Raw genomic sequence first — 19989 nt, 5'->3', positions numbered from 1 at the left:
GGGCGGTTGCTGGGCCCTGGAGAGCCATTGTTAGGACTGGCTTGTGCTGGAGCAGCAGGAGGAGAGTCTAGCCCCGCTGCTGCCGCTCCCGTCTCTGAGGTGGCTGGTTCCAGAATCAATGACACCATCACCACATGGGGACTAGACTAAGATTCCAGTGATGCATGATTGGACAGGGGGTGGGGTGAGTGTGTGTATACACTTATGTGCACTTGTGTGTGCGCGTGTACGTAGGATGGTAGCAGTATAGTGGAAAACCTTCAAACATTTTATTAAAAAAACCTGAGTGTCATCATATGCCACAGAGCGGGTGAGCCTGCAAAGAAAAAATGCCAAGGAAATGGGTAAACAGGAAAAGACAAATACCCATGATCTCATTGAAAGGAAATTGACAAAGAAAACTAAAGTAGACAGAGAGAAAAAGGGGGGTGAGCAGATGGAAGTGGGGTTGTGAAATAGGCGAGGTCAAGAGGCTACATCCTAACAGTTATGTCTGCATGGGTGGGATGGTGACTGCACTGTGGTCATTAGAACGTGTAGTTGAGTGTCTACATGTCACATCCTAAAGTCATGCAATATTTTGTGTCAGTTTAGAGTTTAGGTCTGGAAAATAAACATTCCAGACATAAAACAATGTATACCAACACATATAATAGAGTAACAGTTTCACTCTAAATTTTCAATCCAGGTTTGAGAGAAAGCATCTTTTGAGGAAATGTCTGTAAATATAGAAAGAATAAATACTTTAGAATATCCATCACTGTGATGATACATCTACACGCTCAGTACAGGCAACTGCTTACAGGCATCACGGTTCATGTTTCTGAGCACACACATGTTGAAAATACAATAAATAAGACAATTACAAAGAAGAAATATATTGTAACTGCCAATGAATAATGAAGATTCCAATATATGTTATCATTGACTACAGAAGGTAGACATGTTTTTTTTTTAATATTACATTTTATTCAGTACAAAATTATATGTTTTTGAACTCAATTTCTCAACATAATTGTTTTCCATACTAAATGTAACTAAGGTATAAATACATATTCTATTCACATTTACAGCAAATGACAATGCTATTATGGGTTTACAGTAGACACAAGCAAACTCCAATGCCTCACATTCTGAAAACCTTCCGAAAAGCTCTAGTGACGTCCTTATTCCGCAGGCTGTAGATGAGGGGGTTGAGCATGGGCGTTATGATGGTGTAGAACACAGAGACCACTTCTTCCTGCTCGGGGGAGCGGTAGGACTTTGGCACAATATACTTGGCAGTGGCAGCCCCATAGAAGAGCAACACCACAGTCATGTGGGACGAGCAAGTAGCCAAAGTTTTCCTGAGTCCCTGGCCTGATCCCATGCCCAGAACAGTGGACAGTATCCTTCCATAGGAGCCCACGATCGCAGAGATGGGAGGGATGTAAAAAATCACAGCAGTGACATAAGCACCCTTTTCATATTGGGAAGTGTCAGCACAGGCCACCTTCAGGAGTGCTGGCATCTCACAGAAGAAATGATGTATTTCCCTGGAGGCACAGTAAGGGAGTGACAGACTATAGGCCACTTGCATCAAGGCATTGATCAGAGCACCCAGCCAGGTCACAAGCAAGAGGAGCACACAGACCTTGGGGCGCATGAGGATGGGATAGCGCAGAGGCTGGCAGATGGCCACATAGCGGTCATAAGCCATGACCGCCAGCAGCAGGCATTCTGAGCCAGCAAGGAGATAGAAGAGGAACATCTGGAAGCCACACCCAACGAAAGAGATGCGATGATCCCCGGACAGGAAGTCCACCGCCATTTTGGGTACTAATGCTGAGATGCAGAGGACATCCAAGAGGGACAGTTGGCTGAGCAGAAAGTACATGGGGGTGTGGAGAAGAGGGTCAGCCCAGATGAGCAATATTATTATGGTGTTGCCAAATAGGGCCACCAGGAAATCGAGCAGGGTGAGTGTGAAGAGGACCCAAGGCACTTGGGTGCTGTGGAACAGATCCAGGAGGATGAAATCACTGCCTGAAGTCTGGTTGCTCAGCCATGCCATACTTGTATTCCTAACTTGCAACTTTGGAGATTTCTTCAGAATTGTTATGTTCACAGCCCATAAAATTTTTTCCAAATTAAATCATGCCTAGCTTTCTGATATCTCTTGTCCATTTATGTCCCTACTCTTCATAGCTTAGTAATAGATAGTTTAAGGACATCTTTCTTATGAAAAGTTTTCTAGAAATTGAAATTCTCAAGAAATTACAATCAAGCTGCCTCTACCCTAAATATACACTGAAATGCACAAGTCAATATTTGATTCAGTTCCTTACTCATCAGGGGGATAAAGCATGTGTGGAAAAGACAAAGAAAATTTCAAGGTCACAATAAAGCTTTCATCAATTAAATCTTTTCACAAAAATTTCCAATTAACTCCACAACTCCCTTGTAATAAAACGGAAATAATTTTTCTCTGGGGATTCATTAAACATACATGTAATTAAACAGGACTTTTGCCAGAAGCTGCACAGTTATACTGAGTCTGTGGATCCAGTCAATCAAGCAAGCTGCCTGGAGAGGATAGTACGGAGGACTCAAGCATGCAGACCTGGACACAGTGACTCTGGAAAGGAAGAGAGTCCAAGGGCAGCAGTTGGCACAGAGTCCTGCCTGGAGGGAACAGGCACATGTGGAAATGCACTTCTGTGCAAGAAGCAAAGTGGACTCACTGCCCTGAAGATGGGGAGCAGCAGCAAACTCAGGACTATAAGATCCCCAGGGATTTCCCTTCTCCTCTTTTCTTTCCTTCTTGTTCGTCTTCAAACATGAACTTAAAGCAACATCTGCAGTGACAAGGGCAATAAAAAGCACATTTATTGAGATTTTTTTTTGGGCATCAGTTCCGTGATGAATGAAAAATGTTCATATTTTTACATTCATCTAAGCTACTTTTCTCTTGGATAGGATGCAAATGAAGAACTTTCATGAACTAAAGTAAAAATAAGATATAAAAATTCTTCATACAAAAATGTCATTGTATTAACTAATAGCAAGAGCAGCTATTGAGTGTAGTCAGTTCTGCTGACAACACTTGAATCCTGCTGTCAGGTGCCTGCCACTAGCTTCTCTGTCACACAGCAACAAGGATCTGCCATCCTTCCCCACACATCAGTCCTACAGAGAGATGATACGGAGCTCAGTGGGTCCTGGTGTGGGGCAAAGGTTGAATATGGGGGGATCCTTGCATGAACACGCAACAGTCCCTGTGCTGAAGTTCATGGATTCAATATTATTATAAGTAAAATAGCACATGGAGGCTTCAAAAACTCAAGTATTGTTTTCATACCCAGTGTACCAGACAAAGCGATAGGTCTAGGGTCTTCACTACCGCACTGTATACAAAATTCCCTGTTCCTCAGCTCTAAATTCTAAGGTAAATGTAACAGCACAGTGTGTATCACAAGGAGGGCTATGCAAGCTGGTGATTCCCAGAGAAGACATTCATAGGGCTTTACATGATCCTTATCTCTAAGAAAACAGAGCTGCCACTTAATTCTCAATTCCAGAGAGAGCTAAACAATGGTTCCATTTGAAATAATATTTTATGGGATTATTGAAATAAAATAAATATTTACAAGGAATTTAACATTACACTTTTTCCTAAATACTTTTTGATGGCTCCCAAAATTGCACAACAGGTGCTCCTCAAAGCTTTCCTGAGCGGCATGCATCAATGCCAACAATGCAAAATGGTCAAAGATAATTTCATGACCAGTATTTGTATTTGTATTTAAATTGTGGTGCTTACAGAAGCTCAGAAAACATTCTATGCATGCATATGCAAAAGTACATAAAAACACACAGGAAAAAATAATTTGTAGTCAACTTCCAAACTGAGAATTCTATCCCTTTAGAATAAAGGACATGAACAACTGAAATCAACCAATGGTGTCTATTGAGAGTAGACCATGGGAAATGTCATATACTTTTACTTAAGTGACTGCTCATGTATCTGAAAAAGAATTTAATTACACATTTGCAACAATTCATTCCCTCTGGTTTTCAAAAAGTCTTTCAGGAAAGGCTTTGAACACCAGAGAGGAGAGACAGCTGGTATTTCTACACTTCACCCCTCTTTCTTGCATAGAACTGACCACTGGCCTGAAGACTGACAGTGACAAATTGAACCTATTTGAAAATAAAAGGAAACGTGATTATCAACTCAGAATCAGAAATTGCCTTTCCTGTGGTACTAGTACATAAATGTCAGTTCCAACATAACTAAACTGCTTACTTGGATGGAAAAAAAAAACTTGCTAATATTTTTAATATTAATATATTTAATATTATTGACAGATGTGCCATTGATTTTAAATGGATGGGATTGTCTTAGTTGGTCCATTATATGCTAGAGAACAGCATCATATAATAGGCAACTTAAGGAAACATAGCAAACTTCTCTTCCAGAGAAACATGCTCCTACTTACTCATAGGAACAAAATGAACGATGCTTATGCAATGCTGCCCATACATGTCTTGCTTCTTCCACTGTGAGACACACAGTGCACCTGAACACACAGATTAAATACCTTGAAACCATTGCTTCAAGAGGCCAGGGTCAATTTACTGTTGCACAAACATCCATCAAAGTGACTGTCCCCAACCACAGCTTGGTCCCTCAGGTAAAGACTGTAGCAATTATATCCCTGTTCTTTATGGCCCTGAAGAAATAGTTACAACTATCTCACAAGTATGTGCAGTCTGTCCCTCAGGAAATACACTTTGCTGAAGTGATGTGTGTTCAAAACTTACAGCAAATATCAATTTCAAAGCAAAGATACATTAACTACTTGCTGGTTGTGTGAAAAACAAACTACTTATAAACACCACTAACTAATTAAAAATCACTTTTAATCACTCCTTAACTTATATGTTGTAGGAATATTATTATGATTTTTGGCCATTCACACAAGATAGGTTTGAAATTCTGCAAGTTGAAGGTGGGCCAATTGAAAGTGAAAACTCCTGTGATGGCAGTCTTTGGGATGAAGGTGCTTGGCTGGTGGTGTGAACCACATTCATATGGATTAGGACCAGGATCCACACCAGGTCCTCAAGATGAAGAGGGATGACAGTTTCCCTCCTGGCTGTGTGAAATAACCAAGAGCATTCTCATTGAAGCAAAAGCAAACACTTTGGGAGAATAGTCTTTCCCTGAGCCTTAGCCCAGATGACAGAAGGGTATTTCCCCAACAACTGCTCAACACACTTTGCTCATTCACCTCAGAAACAGGGAAGGCTACAATGCAATTTTGAAGGTCACTCTTGGGGACACATGCCCTATGCATGCCTAACATTATACCTAAATCATAGGCTCAACTCCACATACATACCACATCACTACAGATATAGAGCTCTAGTATAAAACAGTGTATTATATGCCAAACAAGGAAGATATCTAATGACGAGTTCCTATAGAAACACAAAAAGAAGCAGGGACACATGTGTGGGCACTACATGTGTTTGAACTTGGGGACAGCAAAAACTATGGAAACTTAAAACCCAGCTGAACTTCTTTTAGATTACACAACATATCACAATAAAAGTCTTAGCTCAGTCTCTATTACCAACAAATCATGTCTCTCATTTAACAGAAAATTACAAAGGTGGCCATTAGCAATAGAAGCAGAGGCAGAGAGTATACAGATTTGCAATTATCACAGAAGAAATTAAAGCAACCACAAATACTATGCTCATGAATCCAACTGATATATTACACAATAAAACCATGATATCACTGCAAGTAAACAGATGGAAGATGTAAATCAACATGAGTTCCACTTTTTAAAAAAATGCTTCAAGTGAAAAATACTATAATACACAGTTGAACAAAGATGAAACACATCATTGTCACTAGTAAGAGGAATAAAATGTATAATAAAAGGGAAGGAGAGATAAAATTTTTATTTGAGAAAAAATAATAGAAATAAAGAAGACTTTGATGGGATAATCAGTCAACTCAACAACTGAGAAAATAATCAACCACCATTAATATTTGTCAATACAAGTTTTCCCAAACAGAGCAAAAAAGGGGAGACTGGGGAAATTTAATTAAGAGTCAAGAAGTATGGGATGATATCAAAGGCAATCAGGCAAGACAGAGACATGAAAGGAATCCAAATGGGAAAAGAAGTGAAACTATAATCTTACACAGATAATATGATATTATAGAGATAGAGTCCTTTAAAAATCCACAGAAAAACTAAAACAATATATGTGTTTAGTAAAGTACCAAATTACAAAATCAATATACAAAAATTAGTAGCCTTCCTGTATGCAAACAATCAATCTCAAGAGGAAGAAATTAAGAAAATCATCCCATTTACAATGTACCCACAAAAATTAAATACATATAAATAAAGCTAACAAAGGTGGTGAAAGATCTATACAAGGAAAACTACAAAATCATGGTAAAAGAAATAGAAGACACAAAGAAATGGAAAGATACTCTCTCCTCATGAATTGGAAGAATTAACATCATAAAAATGGTCATCCTACTAAAACCAATTTACAGATTCAATGCAATTCCAATAAAATCTCAATGAAATCAGAACCCTGGTACCCTCCTCCACCCACAAAGCAGGCACACTTCGACAAACAGAAAGGAGGAAAAAAACAAGAACAAATTAGAGATCAAGCAGGATAGTGAGTGGAAAGGAACTACTGCACACACTACACCCCGTGAGCAGGTAATGTGGGGACACGGGCAGGAACCGCTACAGAGGTGAGCAAACGGCACTGGGGAATTCAAAAACTCGGTGCCATTAGAAGAAGATAGGGATTCCACGAAGAGACCTGCAAATAGACAAAGGCCAGCTGGTAAGCTTGTGCACAAATGCTTGTGCTCAGAAAGCATATGCAGGTGGAGGCTGACCAGGTTCCCGCACCTGCTACAGAGGGAAAATGCAAGGGAGCCTTCACTGAGGTGAATGACCCTCACGGGGTAATCAAAAACCAAGTGCCCAGGCACAGGATTGGCATGCAAAAGGCACCATATATGCAGGCACTGAACTGTGCTATCATCCACACTCCAGATCTGAGGGCTTTGTAACTGAGAACCTGGGCACAAAATTGGAGGTGAGGCATGGGATCCCCACAACAATGGGGCACATGGCAGACAAGGTACCCCCACGCCATTGAGGCACTCCACTCTATCACAACCCACCCCCCCCCCTCATTACCTAGAGACCTATGGGAAAAAGCAGTTCTGGAAGGATTCTAGGAAAGATATCTGAGGCCACCAGCGATCAGAACAAAATCACCAAATACCTGATAGTAGGATGCCAGGGATTCCAAAAGAATCCTTGCATTCTGAGAGATGGTGGGCCAGATAAAGGGGGGTGAAAAGGGAAATGAGGCATGGAACTAGAATTCTAAAGTTTCCATATAACAGTCACATTCTGGAAAGAGAGTGGGGCACAGATCAGCAAAAACGAAGTGAACAATCCAGTCAAGAAATGGACAGAAGAGGGCCTCCCCAGGTGGCGCAGCAGTTGAGCACTGGGCTGTGAAGCTGCCCGCAGCCTCTGCAGCGCCAGTTTGATCCCCGGCCACCAGCAAGGGTCCCATATGGCACGCAGACCTCTCCTGCCATGCCCGCTGCTCCCCTCAGCAGTGTACTTCGTTAGTCAGCCTGTTCTGCTCCTCACTCTGTCTATGGTGAATTCTCTCACCCTCCTGCACTTCTGACTGTACCCAGTGCTTGTATAAATTAATAAATCTTTTTAAAAAAATTGCAGGTTTGGCCTCATGCAGACCCCATTCTCTGAACACAAGTAATAAGTTAGAAATCAGTGTCAAAAAGATAAAATTTTAGGGCCTCCCCTGGTGGCGCAGTGGTTGAGCACTGTGCTGCAAAGCTACCTGCAGCATCTAAAGCACCAGTTCGATCCCCATCCACCAGTGAGGGTCCCACATGGTGGGCAGACCTCTCCTGCCATGCCCGCTGCTCCCTCAGCAGTGTATTTCATCAGTCGGACTGTTCTGTTCCCTGCTCTGGCTCTGGTGAATTCTCTCACCCTCTGCACTTCTGACTGTACACAGTGCTTGTATATATAAATAAATAAATCTTAAAAAAATAATGGACAGAAGAACTTAAAAGACATTTCTCCAAAGAGGAAATGCACACGGCCAACAGGCATATGAAAAAAAAATTTTCAACACCCCTTACAATCATCGAAATGAAAATCAAAAACAAAATGAGATACCACCTTACACCAGTAAGAGAGGCACATATCAAAATAACTAGCAATAACAAATCTTGGCAAGGATGTGGTGAAACAGGAACTCTCCTATATTGTGGGTGGGAGGGAAAACTGGTCCAAAAACTATAGCTAGCTGTATGGAGATTCCTCAGTCTACTAAAAATGGAACTACCCAGCAATTCCACTCTTAGGGAACTACCCAAACATTTATTCAAAAGAAAAACTGTAAGAAAAATATAAAACACCATTAAATGAAATAGACGAAGACACAAAGAAATGGAAAGACATTCCCTGCTCATGGATTGGAAGAATTAACTTTTGGCCATCCTACCAAAAGCAATTTACAGATCCAATGCTATTCCAATAAAATTTCAATGACATTCTTCAAAGAAATAGAACAAATATTGATGAAATTCATATGGAGCCGACAAAAACCCCAAATAGCCAAAACTCTCCTAAAAAAAATAAAGAAGGGAATGGACACATCACACTCCCAGACTTCAATCTATACCACAATGCCATAATAAATCAAACTGCATAGTATTGGAACAAGAACCGACACAAGGACAAATGGAACCAAATAGAAAATCCAGTAATAAACCCACGGATTTATGGTCAACAATCTTTGACCAATGAGCAAAGAATATGTACTGGAGCAAACAAAGTTTGTTCAATAAATGGTGCTGGGAAAACTGGGCCGCTACATGTAAAGAATGAAGCTTGACTACTAGCTCACACCATGCACAAAAACCAACTCAAAATGGATTAAAGAACTAGACAAAAGACCTGAAATCATAACATATATAGAAGGAAATATAGGTGAAACACTACATGACATGGACCTCTTTACAGACACATCACCCAAAGCAGTGATAGTGAAGGCAAAGATCAACAGCTGGGACTACATCAAATTAAAGGGATTCTGCACAGCAAAAGAGACTATAACCAAAAAAAAAGAAAAAAAACAACGACTGGGAGAAACTTTTTGCACACACACTAATGATAAAGCATTGATCACAAAAATCTGCAAATTGCTGTTGAGACTCAACAAAAACAAAGTAAATAATACAGTCAAAAAATGGGCAGAAGAGCTAAAAAGAAACTTCTCCAAAGAAGAAATGCAAATGGCCAACAGGCATACGAAAAAATGTTCAACATCACTTGTAATCAGGGAAATGCAAAGCAAAACTACAATGAGATACCATCTCACACCAGTATGACTGGCACATATTAAAAAAAAAAAAAACTAGCTACAACAAATGTTGACAAGGATGTGGAGAAAAAGAAATTCTTCTACACTGCTGGTGGGAGTGCAAACTAGTCCAACCACTATGGAGAGCTGTGTGGAGATTCCTCAACCTACTAAAAATGGAGCTTCCATAGGATCCAGCAATTCCACTCTGAGGTATTTACCCAAAGGACACAGAAACATTAATTCAAAAGGGCACCTGCACCCCTACATTTATAGCAGCACTGTTTACAATGATGAAGCTATGGAAACAACCAAAATGCCCAAAAATAGATGACTGGATCAAGAAGATGTGGTGCATACACCCAATGGAATATTACTTAGCAGTCAAAAAAGATAAACTCTTGTCATTTGCAGCAACTTGGATGGAGCTGGAAGGGATAATGCTCAGCAAAATAAGCCCAAAAGAAAACAAAAAATATCGGATGATCTCACTCATTGCAGGAATTTAGAAAACCTAAATGAGGTGGGTCTGGTAAAAGACAAATTATAATAAAGAAAAATCAAAACCAAAAAGCAACTATAAACCAGTGACACTCTAATGGGGGTGGGGGTGTGTGAGATGAGGGATCAGGGCCAAAATAAGGGGGTTGGGAATTGTATGGGGAATATAACCAAAATGAAAATGCATACACTGTGCAAAAATGAAAATGATTTAAGAATTATATAAAATAAAATAAAATATTTTTAAAAAGACACTTCTCCAAAGAAGAACGGCAAATGGCCAACAGGCATATGAAAAAAATTTCCAACATCACTAGTTATCAGGGAAATGCAATTCAAAACCACAATGAGACACCATCTAATACCAGTGAGGATGTCTCACATTAAAAAAAAAAAAAGAAAGAAACAAATGCTGAGAGAATGTGAATATAAAGGAACCCTCTTACACACCCCCTGGTAGGAATGTAGCATGGTACAGTCTCTATGGAAAGCTGGGTGGAGCCTCCTCAGACATTACAAAATGGATCTACCATGTGATCCAGTGATTCCTCTCCTAGGAATCTACACATAGGACATAAAAAAATACTAATTCAAAAGGAAACTTGCACTCCTGTGTTTATTGTAGCACTATTTACAATACCCAGATATGGAAACAACTCAAATGATCCAAAATACATGAATAGATCAAAAAGTTGAGGTGTATTTACACAATGGATAATGCTCAGCAAACAAAAAAGACAAACTCATGCCATTTTCAGCAACATAGATGAAGCAGGAAAGGATCATGTTGACACAAGTGGATGGCTGCTCCGATGCTTCTTATTTGTCTCTCCAGATACAGGGCTTGAGTTTGACCTGACAGCCAGATTCTCCTACAGTTTAAAGAAAAAACTAATTTGCACATTACACAGCAATTTTTATCTACTAAAGATTGAGATGACCACACCCAAGACTTCTCCATGTGGGAAATAAAATAAAAGTGCTTATTTTAATGTTTTAGTATTGTTTTCAAATGTTTTTTTTCCAAATAACTAACCACAGTTAATATACATATAAAATTAATATTCACTCAGACACACTCTTTCACCCAAGACACAGACCTGGATTTTTCCCCAACCCCAGAAACTCCCTCCTAAGACAGAGGTGCTCTTTTGAGAGAAGATTTTCTGGCTAAGATTCTGTAACCAGATCAACTATCCCTCATGGTTTGAGAAGAGAAGGAAGGAGTTTGTAGTCATGCATGGCCTGAAAACATATACAATCATGTCAAGAAGTTGTTGAAGGATGTACTGCACCAAAGCAAATGGGTGACTAGAAAAAGGAAGGTGCAAAGGCACAAATGTCAAAACAAGAAGTTCAGTGTGGAAGGGAGATGAAGGTGTGCCCTGAGAAGAGAAATAAAGGAATGTCACGTGGAGACTGGTGCAACCAACCTGCACACAATCCCACCACGTTTGAGGAGACAGAAGACCTCAGTAACACCAGGGCCCCTGATGTGTGGGAAGTAAAATGAAAAGTGTCAAGTGAAGAGAAACCCCTTGGCTTACTTCTTGAATCAGCTCTGAATACTGTATACTTTGTTATAAATACTCATGTCTCTTCACCTAGTCTGAATTGTGATACAATTATTTGGAAGGAATGGAGGATAAGAAGATGTGAAAGATGGGTCAGGGGTGCCTCCCTGGTGGTGCAAGAGGTTAAGACACAACCAATGAAGCTGTCTGCAGCCACTGCAGCACAAGTTCGATCCCCAGCGAGAGGGAGCATCCCACATGGCACAGCAGACCTTTCCTGATTCACTCACTGCTCCCCTCAGCAGTATACTTCAGTCATTCTGCCTGTTCTGCTCCCCAATCTGTCTCTGGTGAATCCTCTCACCCTCGGCACCTCTGGCCTGTACCCCACTCTTGTATGCTTAAATAAATTAATTAAAAATCTTAAAAAAATGAAATATGGGTCAGGGCTGCAAAATAGCTCCAGAACCTTCGCAAGGAGAAAAATCTATAGCAGAACTCTAAGATAAACAACCACAACAAATAGCAATGGTACTCATTTTAATTACTACTGTGGAGGAGGTAGACCCCACACCAGAGCTTCACTACAGGAAATGAAAACAAGGGGAGAAAGGTCTTGGGGAATTACTTTTTCATGATAACACCTCAAGGACTGCCTGCCTCTTAAAAACAGTTATACACATAGTTAAAAGCTTTAATTAGGTAAACATGGAACATACTCATGATGCTACTGAAAAGCATGAAATTGTATTCTGTTTATAATTATGTAAAACATGGATGGTCAAGGAATGAAATGGAAAAATAAAAATAGCAGTGGGAAAAAATTAGTCTTCACCCAAATATTTGAAGGTGAACCACTTGACAAGCAGTATCCCTGAGGTGGAGGCTGCATGTCCTTGTGGGATAGCTGTAACCATTTCTTCTGGGTCATGGAGGATGGGGAGGTAACTGCTGCACACTTTGCCTCAGGGACTGGGTGCAGTTGGGGGCTGTCCCTCTGAGGGCTGACAGTGGAACAGTAAATCGGTGTGGATTATAGAGGCAATGGCGTCAAGATAGTTAACCTTTATTCAGGCGGACTGTGATCTTCTGAGGCTAGAAGAACTAAGAAATGCATTGATAACACTCTAGAAGCAGCACTGATTCTTTTCTTACAAGTAAGTCGGAGGGTTTTTTTCGGGATTGAGCAATGTGGGCACCTTCAGCATTAGTTGTCATGATTTAGAAAATGAATAGTTTACCTAGGGCGCATTCTCAAGTCTAGAATTAAGCTTGAATTTGAAAACTTTCAGGTGTGAGTGGATTCTCCCTTGCAAATGGCTTGTGCAGATATCTGCAGTCTGGGGGGTGGTTTCCGCTGCCGTGTCCTGTATCTCTCCTGAGGTTGTCCCCATGGCAGGACAGAGGGTGTCCCGGCCTCTCACTCCATGATCGGGGCTTGTGGGGAGCCTCTGAGCACTCACAGGATGTTGTCCCGCCTAATGGACAGAGCAGGGCCTCAGGGCTGGGCTATTTGAGCTCTGGTGCTGGTGTCCGCGGGTTGGACATGGTCCAGATTCCAGCCCTCAGGGACCTTCCTCCTGAGGGAAAGTGCTTGTTTACTTGACTGTGTTAATTGGAGTGTCCTGCAGTGTGTCTTAGCGAGTAATTATCACACTCAGTGTGTAGATGTGATTTTGTGTCTGGCTCACACCTCTATGGACGTGAATAGAGAAATCCTCATGTCCAGGTTCCATTCCCCACCTGTCGTGTCCGCTGTGTTGGGCACCATCAGTCATAACAGTGCCCTGAGTCCCTGTCTAGACAGCTGGACAGTCGCCCGTCACCCCCTGTGTGCCCTTCACAGAGAGGCCCTGCGGTTGGGCATAAGGGGGATGAGGAAAGGCCTGAGGTGGGAGGGAAGGGATATGGAGAGAGGCAGGAGGGAGCCCAGGGAGGGGGAGTGGGTGGAAAGACAATGGACATCATGCAGAAGTGAGTGAACATGGGGGTCACCAGCCCTTTGGGAAGAGAAATTTTACTGGTCTCTGAAATTGTGAATCCTGTGGTTCTTTTCCACCCCAGCCCCTGTCAGTTCACTTACATTAGAATAGTCCTTTTGATGGGATCATTAGTTTTTAATCTTTAGGAAAAAGTATTTTAGGGTTTCTGCTCATGGTGTCATATCCTTAGGTTTGCTGCATGACGATGGTGATGTCACACATGGAAACAGATGTTTATCTGTTTGAGTTTACTCTTCTGTAGGGGGTGGGGCAGGACCTGCCTCACTCTGCTGCATGTGTCTGTCTGCTTTTCCCAGAACCATGTCCCCACTTTCCCTGCTCCAGTGCCTGCTCTGGCTCCTCTATCATAGAGTCACTGTCCCTCCTGATGAGGGTGGGATTCTGGGCCCTCGTTATATTCCAGTGGCCGGCCTGTCTGTTTTTGTCCCAGTGCCATGCTGCTTTAAGTATTAGAACTTTATTGTATAGACTTAAGTCTGGAATGTGCTGCCTCCATTCTTCCTCATTTTTGTCAGGATTATTTTGGTTCTCTTCTTTTGTGGTTCTATATATATTTAAATAGTATTTGTTTCATATCTTTGAAGAATATCATTGAAATGTTCATTTGGATTGCATTGAATGTATAAATTGCCTTAGGTCTGATGGGTATTTTGTAATGCTGATTCTTCAATACATGAGAAGGGGTTATCTTTCCATTTTTTGAGCATCTCCTATTTATTTTAAGAATGTCTTACAATTTTCCAACTTTCAGGTTTACTCCTAGGTACTTAATATTGTGATTACATATAGGATTGCTTTATCAACTTCTCTTCTTCATATTTTAATTTAATTTAATTTGTTTTTTTTTATTTTTGGAGTCTCTAGATTTCTCAATGTATAATAACATGTTGTCCAACAATTTTAAATGCCTAAGTTCCAAAAAAACTTGAGGTGTTTAATGTTTTGTTCACTTACATATTTTAATTATGCTATACAATGACTATGAATAGTCAGTGAATGTTTATAATGTTTATAATGTTTATAATGTTTTTATTCAGGTTCGTTATTCAATACATATGTTGGATTCTTATTGTATCCCAAAACTTTATACCTGTAAAGTATAACAGTACCAATAATTAATATGAAGAAAGTCATTTATTGGCAGAAAAATTAAAATTGCCTATCACTTAAAAGAAGAGTATGAAGTTGTCATCCCACACTTTCAAAGATGGAGATGTTGCCATTTTCTAACCGTTCCTGGCTGCCTCCATATTTATTTTGTGCCCACATGGGTCTCACCTGGGCTGGAGGCCAGGTAGGCCTGACTAGCCGCCTCACAATGTGAACTCTATGAGAATGACTTAAATGTCTGACATCCAATTGGAAATACATTTTCAACATAAATTATTTTGGTGTGAAATTTTCAAATGTAGGACATCACAGAGGGGACAGCAAAGGTGGATGCAGTCAGTGGAGAGGAGCTGAGGCCAGACAGCAAGTGACAACCATGGGGGCATTTCACTTCCCAAATTGAAATCTCCTTCAAATTCTTTATTGTCTTTACATGTACACTGAATGATAAAATTATTTTATTGTACATCAATCTGATGAGTTTTTTCATTTCAACATGTTTGTAAAAAAATGCAGACATACTAGGTACAGTTCCTCTTGATGACCTGGCAGGCCAGGGCGTTGTCCTGCCATCCCACCCACTCTAGTGATGCAATAAATTGGGATAACACTCCTGTAAAGTGTGGGGTGAGGTCGTGGATGGCATTCCTAACACATGTCTGGAAATATTAGATATGAGGTGGGCTACTAGCTATTAATTTGTTTAGAGCATCATAACTTGCTAAGTTCTCTTATTGCTTCTCAAAAATTTCCACCCAATGCATTTTTGTAATTTTTTTAGTAATTACAGTGCACATGAACTTAACTTTCTTATTTCTGGTGTCCACCGTGAATTGAGTGTGTTTATGGTAAATACTGGCAGCACCCACCCACACCAGAGCTTCCAGGAGTGTCTCCACCACGTCACAAGTGTGGGTCTTTGTCCACAGAAGGTCGTGACTACTCAGTTCCCAACTTGGACCAAAGGCCTTATTTATGCTGTGAAGGCCCCACTCACCAAGTAAAGGGTCCTCTATCCTCCCCGAGGTCCCTGACCACATGACCGAGAATGTCAGTGACATTAAAGGGGAAGCCGCCTAAGAGCCTGGAGATGCTGCCCAGTGAGAGAACTTCTGCTGACCCCTGAGATGAAACCAAACCATTGCCTCTCTCGGCCAGGAGCACAGAAATGGAGACCAGCAAAGAGTGTCTGGAAGTTCCCTCCAGTACACACGGAATCTCACAGTGCACCTAAGTGTTAAAAAGAGGAACAATCAATGCTAATAGAGTATATGAGCAGCAGACTGTATGAAGTCATCTTAAATATAATTTAAAAATGAGCATATATTTTTAAATTTTAAAATAAAATTAGATGAACTTAGAAAAACATAAAGGACAGTATTATGTGAAATTTTAAAATCTTTCTCTCATAACGGAGTCATGAAGTCATCTTCTCTATTACATTTTGGTGAGTCTCCCCTTCGTCAGTCTCCCCACAGCTGACTTCATGGCTTGGTTCCTCAGACTATATATGACGGAATTAACGGTGGGGGGCACCACCGTGCAGAACATAAATGACCAGGTCAGACATGGACGGGTCCCTGAGGTCGGCTTCAGAGAAGCAAAGCATGCAGTGGAGAGAAACAGCACCACAACCAGCAGGTGGGGAAGGCAGGTGGAGAAGACTTTTGCCTTCCTTTCTGTGGATGGGATCTTCCTGACAGCAGAGAAGATGTGGACATAGGAAATGACGATGAAAATGAAAGAGCAGATACTCAACACCACACTAATGAGAATGGGGACAAGTTCGCTCATCAAATTTCATGCCTTTTGCACCCCACTCCCGTTTCTGGGTCCTTGGTTTCTGATTACTCAGTGAGGGACATTCACTTCAGTGACAGCTCCATTGCAACTCCCCACAAACCTAGGTTGTGGGCGCGGGGACCAGGGCAGTTGGGATACACCTTTTTTTTAAGATTTATTTATTTATTTATACAAGAACCAGGGTACAGGCCAGATGCATGGGAGGGTGAGAGGATTCACCAGAGACAGAGTGGGGAGCAGAACAGGCAGACTGACGAAATACACTGCTGAGGGGAGTAGTGGGCACAACAGAAGAGGTCTGTGCTCATGTGGGACCCTCGCCTGCTAGCCAGGATGGAACCCACACTGCAAAGGCTGCGTTCAGCTCCACAGTGCTGCACTCAACCGCCTGAGCCGCCAGGGCAGGCCCGATACACGTGTGCTTTTCCAGCATTCTATCGTATTTCTGCACAAGCTTACCAGCTGGCCTTGGGCTATTTGCAGGTCTCTCCGAGGAGTCCTTTTCTTCCTCTAATGGCGCCTGGAGCTGTTTGCTCACTTTCTAGCGATTCCTGCACAGTTCTCCACAGTTCCCATACACAGGGTGCGGTGCCTGAAATAGTTCTTTTCTATGCAGTGTCCCCCTTGATCTGTAGTTTGTTCTTGTTTTATTTTCTTTCTTTCCTTTTCCTACTTTCTATTGGACAGAGAGTGCCGATTTTGTGGTTGGGGAGGTTAGCAGGGTTCTTTGATCTATCATGTTGATATTGCTAGTACCTTCACACTAAAGTAGAGACACCTGTGGAAATCTATCATGGATGTGATCTTGTTTTTATTTTAATTCCACACAACAACAATGCTATGTAAAATCTAATTTTGTCAATATAAATATGGATTCCAGACCACTGAAAAAGCCTTTTCCCTAGGCTACATTTTTTGAGTTGATTTTTTTCTTGTTTTCATTAAATTAGCTGGAATAGTTTCTCTTATATCTTACAGTAGTCATATACTACTACATTCTCCTAAAAATCTTACAGTCACAAGGACCTGCCCCTGTGTCACCCGACACAGGGTGGAGAGGATGAAATTGGGGGGAGGAGGGGAGTGGGTGGGGCTGCCCCATGTACAGACGTCCCCACTCATGCACAGGCCTGAACAAACCTGCACCCAGAGGTTGAGCAGCGGGGTTAGGGCGATAGGGAGGGGCTGTCAGTCAACTATGAGATTCAACCAGAGCAGAATCCTAAGATCAGGTGAAATGTCCCTCATTTCCCGATCCCACATCCTGTGTGATAAAAGTGCATTTCTGGAGCTGAACACAAAAGGCCTCAACAGAGAGCAAGACACTGAGCAGCTCCACTCCACACCCTGGGAGTGACCTCTGGGGCACGTCTGTGACTGTCCTTGCAGGTGTCATGTTTTATTCTGCTCAATATTTTTATACAGATGATGGCTCCAGGGGTGACCAGTCTCACGGCTGTGAAAGAATCCGTCCTCCTGGGGTTCCCCACCCAGGTGACCATGGGCTTCTTGCACCCGCTGCTCTTCTCCCTGGTCTACCTGTGCGCCCTGCTGGGGAACGTGCTCATCATCCTCATCACCACCCTGGACCATCACCTCCACAACCCCATGTACTTCTTCCTAAGGGGTCTGCCTTCACGGACCTCTGCCTCCTCTCAGCCACGGTCCCCAAGTCCATTGCCAACACTCTGAGGCACAGCAGCTCCATCTCCTTCTCGGGCTGTGTCCTCTAGGTCTTCATGGTGGTTATTTCAGCAGGTGTAGAGATGAACCTGCTCACGGTGATAAGCCTTGACCGCTATGCTGACATCTGCCACCCCTGCATTATGATGTCATCATGAGCAGGGACAGGTGTGCAGCTGACAGATGTGTCCTGCCTGGGTGGGGGTGTCATCTCTGTGATGCACACACCTTGAACATTTTCATTTTCCTACTGTGGGTCCACTGTGGTACCCCAATTCTTTGTGACATCCCCTAGTTATTGGCTATGTCTTGCTCAGAAAATCTAATGAGCGAACTTTCCCCATTCTCATTAGTGTGACTTTGCATGTGGATTATTTTACTTTAATCATCATTTCCTATGTCCACATCTTCCCTGCTGTCAAGAAGATCCCATCCACAGAAGGTAAGGCCAAGGCCCACTCCACCTGCCTTCCCCACCTGCTGGTTGTGGTGCTGTAGCTCTTCACTGGATGCTTTGCTTATCTGAAGCTGACCTCAGAGATTCCGTCCATGTCTGACTTGGTCATTTCTATGTTCTACATGGTGGTGCCCCTTTAACCCTGTCATATACATTCTGAGGAACCAAGCCATGAAGTCGGCTGTGGGGAGACTGCTGAAGGGCCAATACTATAAGATGTGAGATATCACAATCTAAAATTACAGCCCCTCATTTATTCAGTTTTTCCCTTTAACTCTACATGTTATCATATATAAAGTACAGATTTCTTGCATTAGGATTTTTCCTTTTCCAGAAAGTTATATTCTCATATTCTTCCATAAGCTGTGGTTTCCTAATTACTGCTATCATTAGCCAAACATCCAATTATGTGATGTTCATAAAATGATTTCCCACTTGTGTTAGAAAACAAGAAAGAATGCTCTAGAACTCATACTTCACCAACATTTATGTGAAACCAAGCAGTGGTAAACTGGGTTTGTCCTCTGGAGCACACTGTCACTGGACCCCAGTCCTGGTGGACTCGGTTCCCTCAGCCTGTGTGTCTCTACTGAGGGCCCCATCCTGTGGAGGGGAGGGGAGACAGCTGTGTGGGTTCCCCCACCCCTTACAATTATAATGGGGCTTCTTCCTCTAAGAGACATTCATGATTCTGTTCAAAAGACAAATGGAAACCACAGTTGACTCTGACAGAAATGGAAGGATGGAAGCTTCCTTGGGGAATTGGAGTCTACGCTAAACCCTACAACTCATGTGAATATTAATTTCTATGATGCCTGATTTGATTGTAACAGGGCTACACTGTTTAAGTACTACAATAAAAGTAAAAAGTGTATGATATTTATTGAGGAACTACATTTTTACTTTTCAAATATATGGTTTTTTTATACACATCATTTTTTATACACATCAAATAAAGGGTTTATTTTTGGGTTCCCTTAGTTTTTGAAATTGTATTTTGAGTCTTATACCAGGACTTCTTGTTGACTCTGGTAGATGACATTCACTTCCCTTTTCTTCTACTTTGGAAATAGCTATTTATTATACTATGTAAAGGTCAGCATGGCACTGCTTGTAAATATTTATTCTTGTACATCATGTGTACCCTAAATACTCAGCTTCTCATTATTGTCTTCCTTCTACTGAGACCATGAGCTGGGTTGATGTTCTTCCCTCAAGAGTATTTTCAGGGAGCAGATCACTGTGTCTCCACACTCTCCTGACTGATCATTACATACTCAGTCCAGAAAATATTTCTTTTGAAAATATATATGGGAACCACCAGACTAAGTCCATTCAGATTTCAGATTTCTAGCACTAACATGTGCTAGGAAAAATACTCAAATAAACATTCATTTCAATTAATGTATTTGAGCAAAGATCTATCCCCTTGGGATTCTTATTTCAGTCTCCTCTGTTTTTTAAAATA

The 19989-nt window shown here is 41.6% G+C and overlaps 1 protein-coding gene across 1 annotated transcript; it reads right to left on the bottom strand.

Annotated features, from left to right (window-relative positions):
- Positions 1 to 1126: 1126 nt before the first annotated feature.
- Positions 1127 to 2053, bottom strand: LOC311175156 (olfactory receptor 2T27-like; the record flags this gene model as incomplete). The annotated part of the gene is made up of 1 exon (XM_084240087.1): positions 1127 to 2053. One exon carries the CDS (start codon positions 2051 to 2053, stop codon positions 1127 to 1129), a length of 927 nt encoding a protein of 308 aa, XP_084096213.1.
- Between the last annotated feature and the right edge of the window lie 17936 nt (positions 2054 to 19989).

Source organism: Talpa europaea (genome assembly GCF_964194135.1).
Source record: "Talpa europaea genome assembly, chromosome: 8".
NCBI classification, from domain to species: Eukaryota; Metazoa; Chordata; class Mammalia; order Eulipotyphla; family Talpidae; genus Talpa; species Talpa europaea.
Note: the sequence above shows the minus strand (reverse complement) of the source record. Positions and strands in the feature narration are given on the sequence as shown.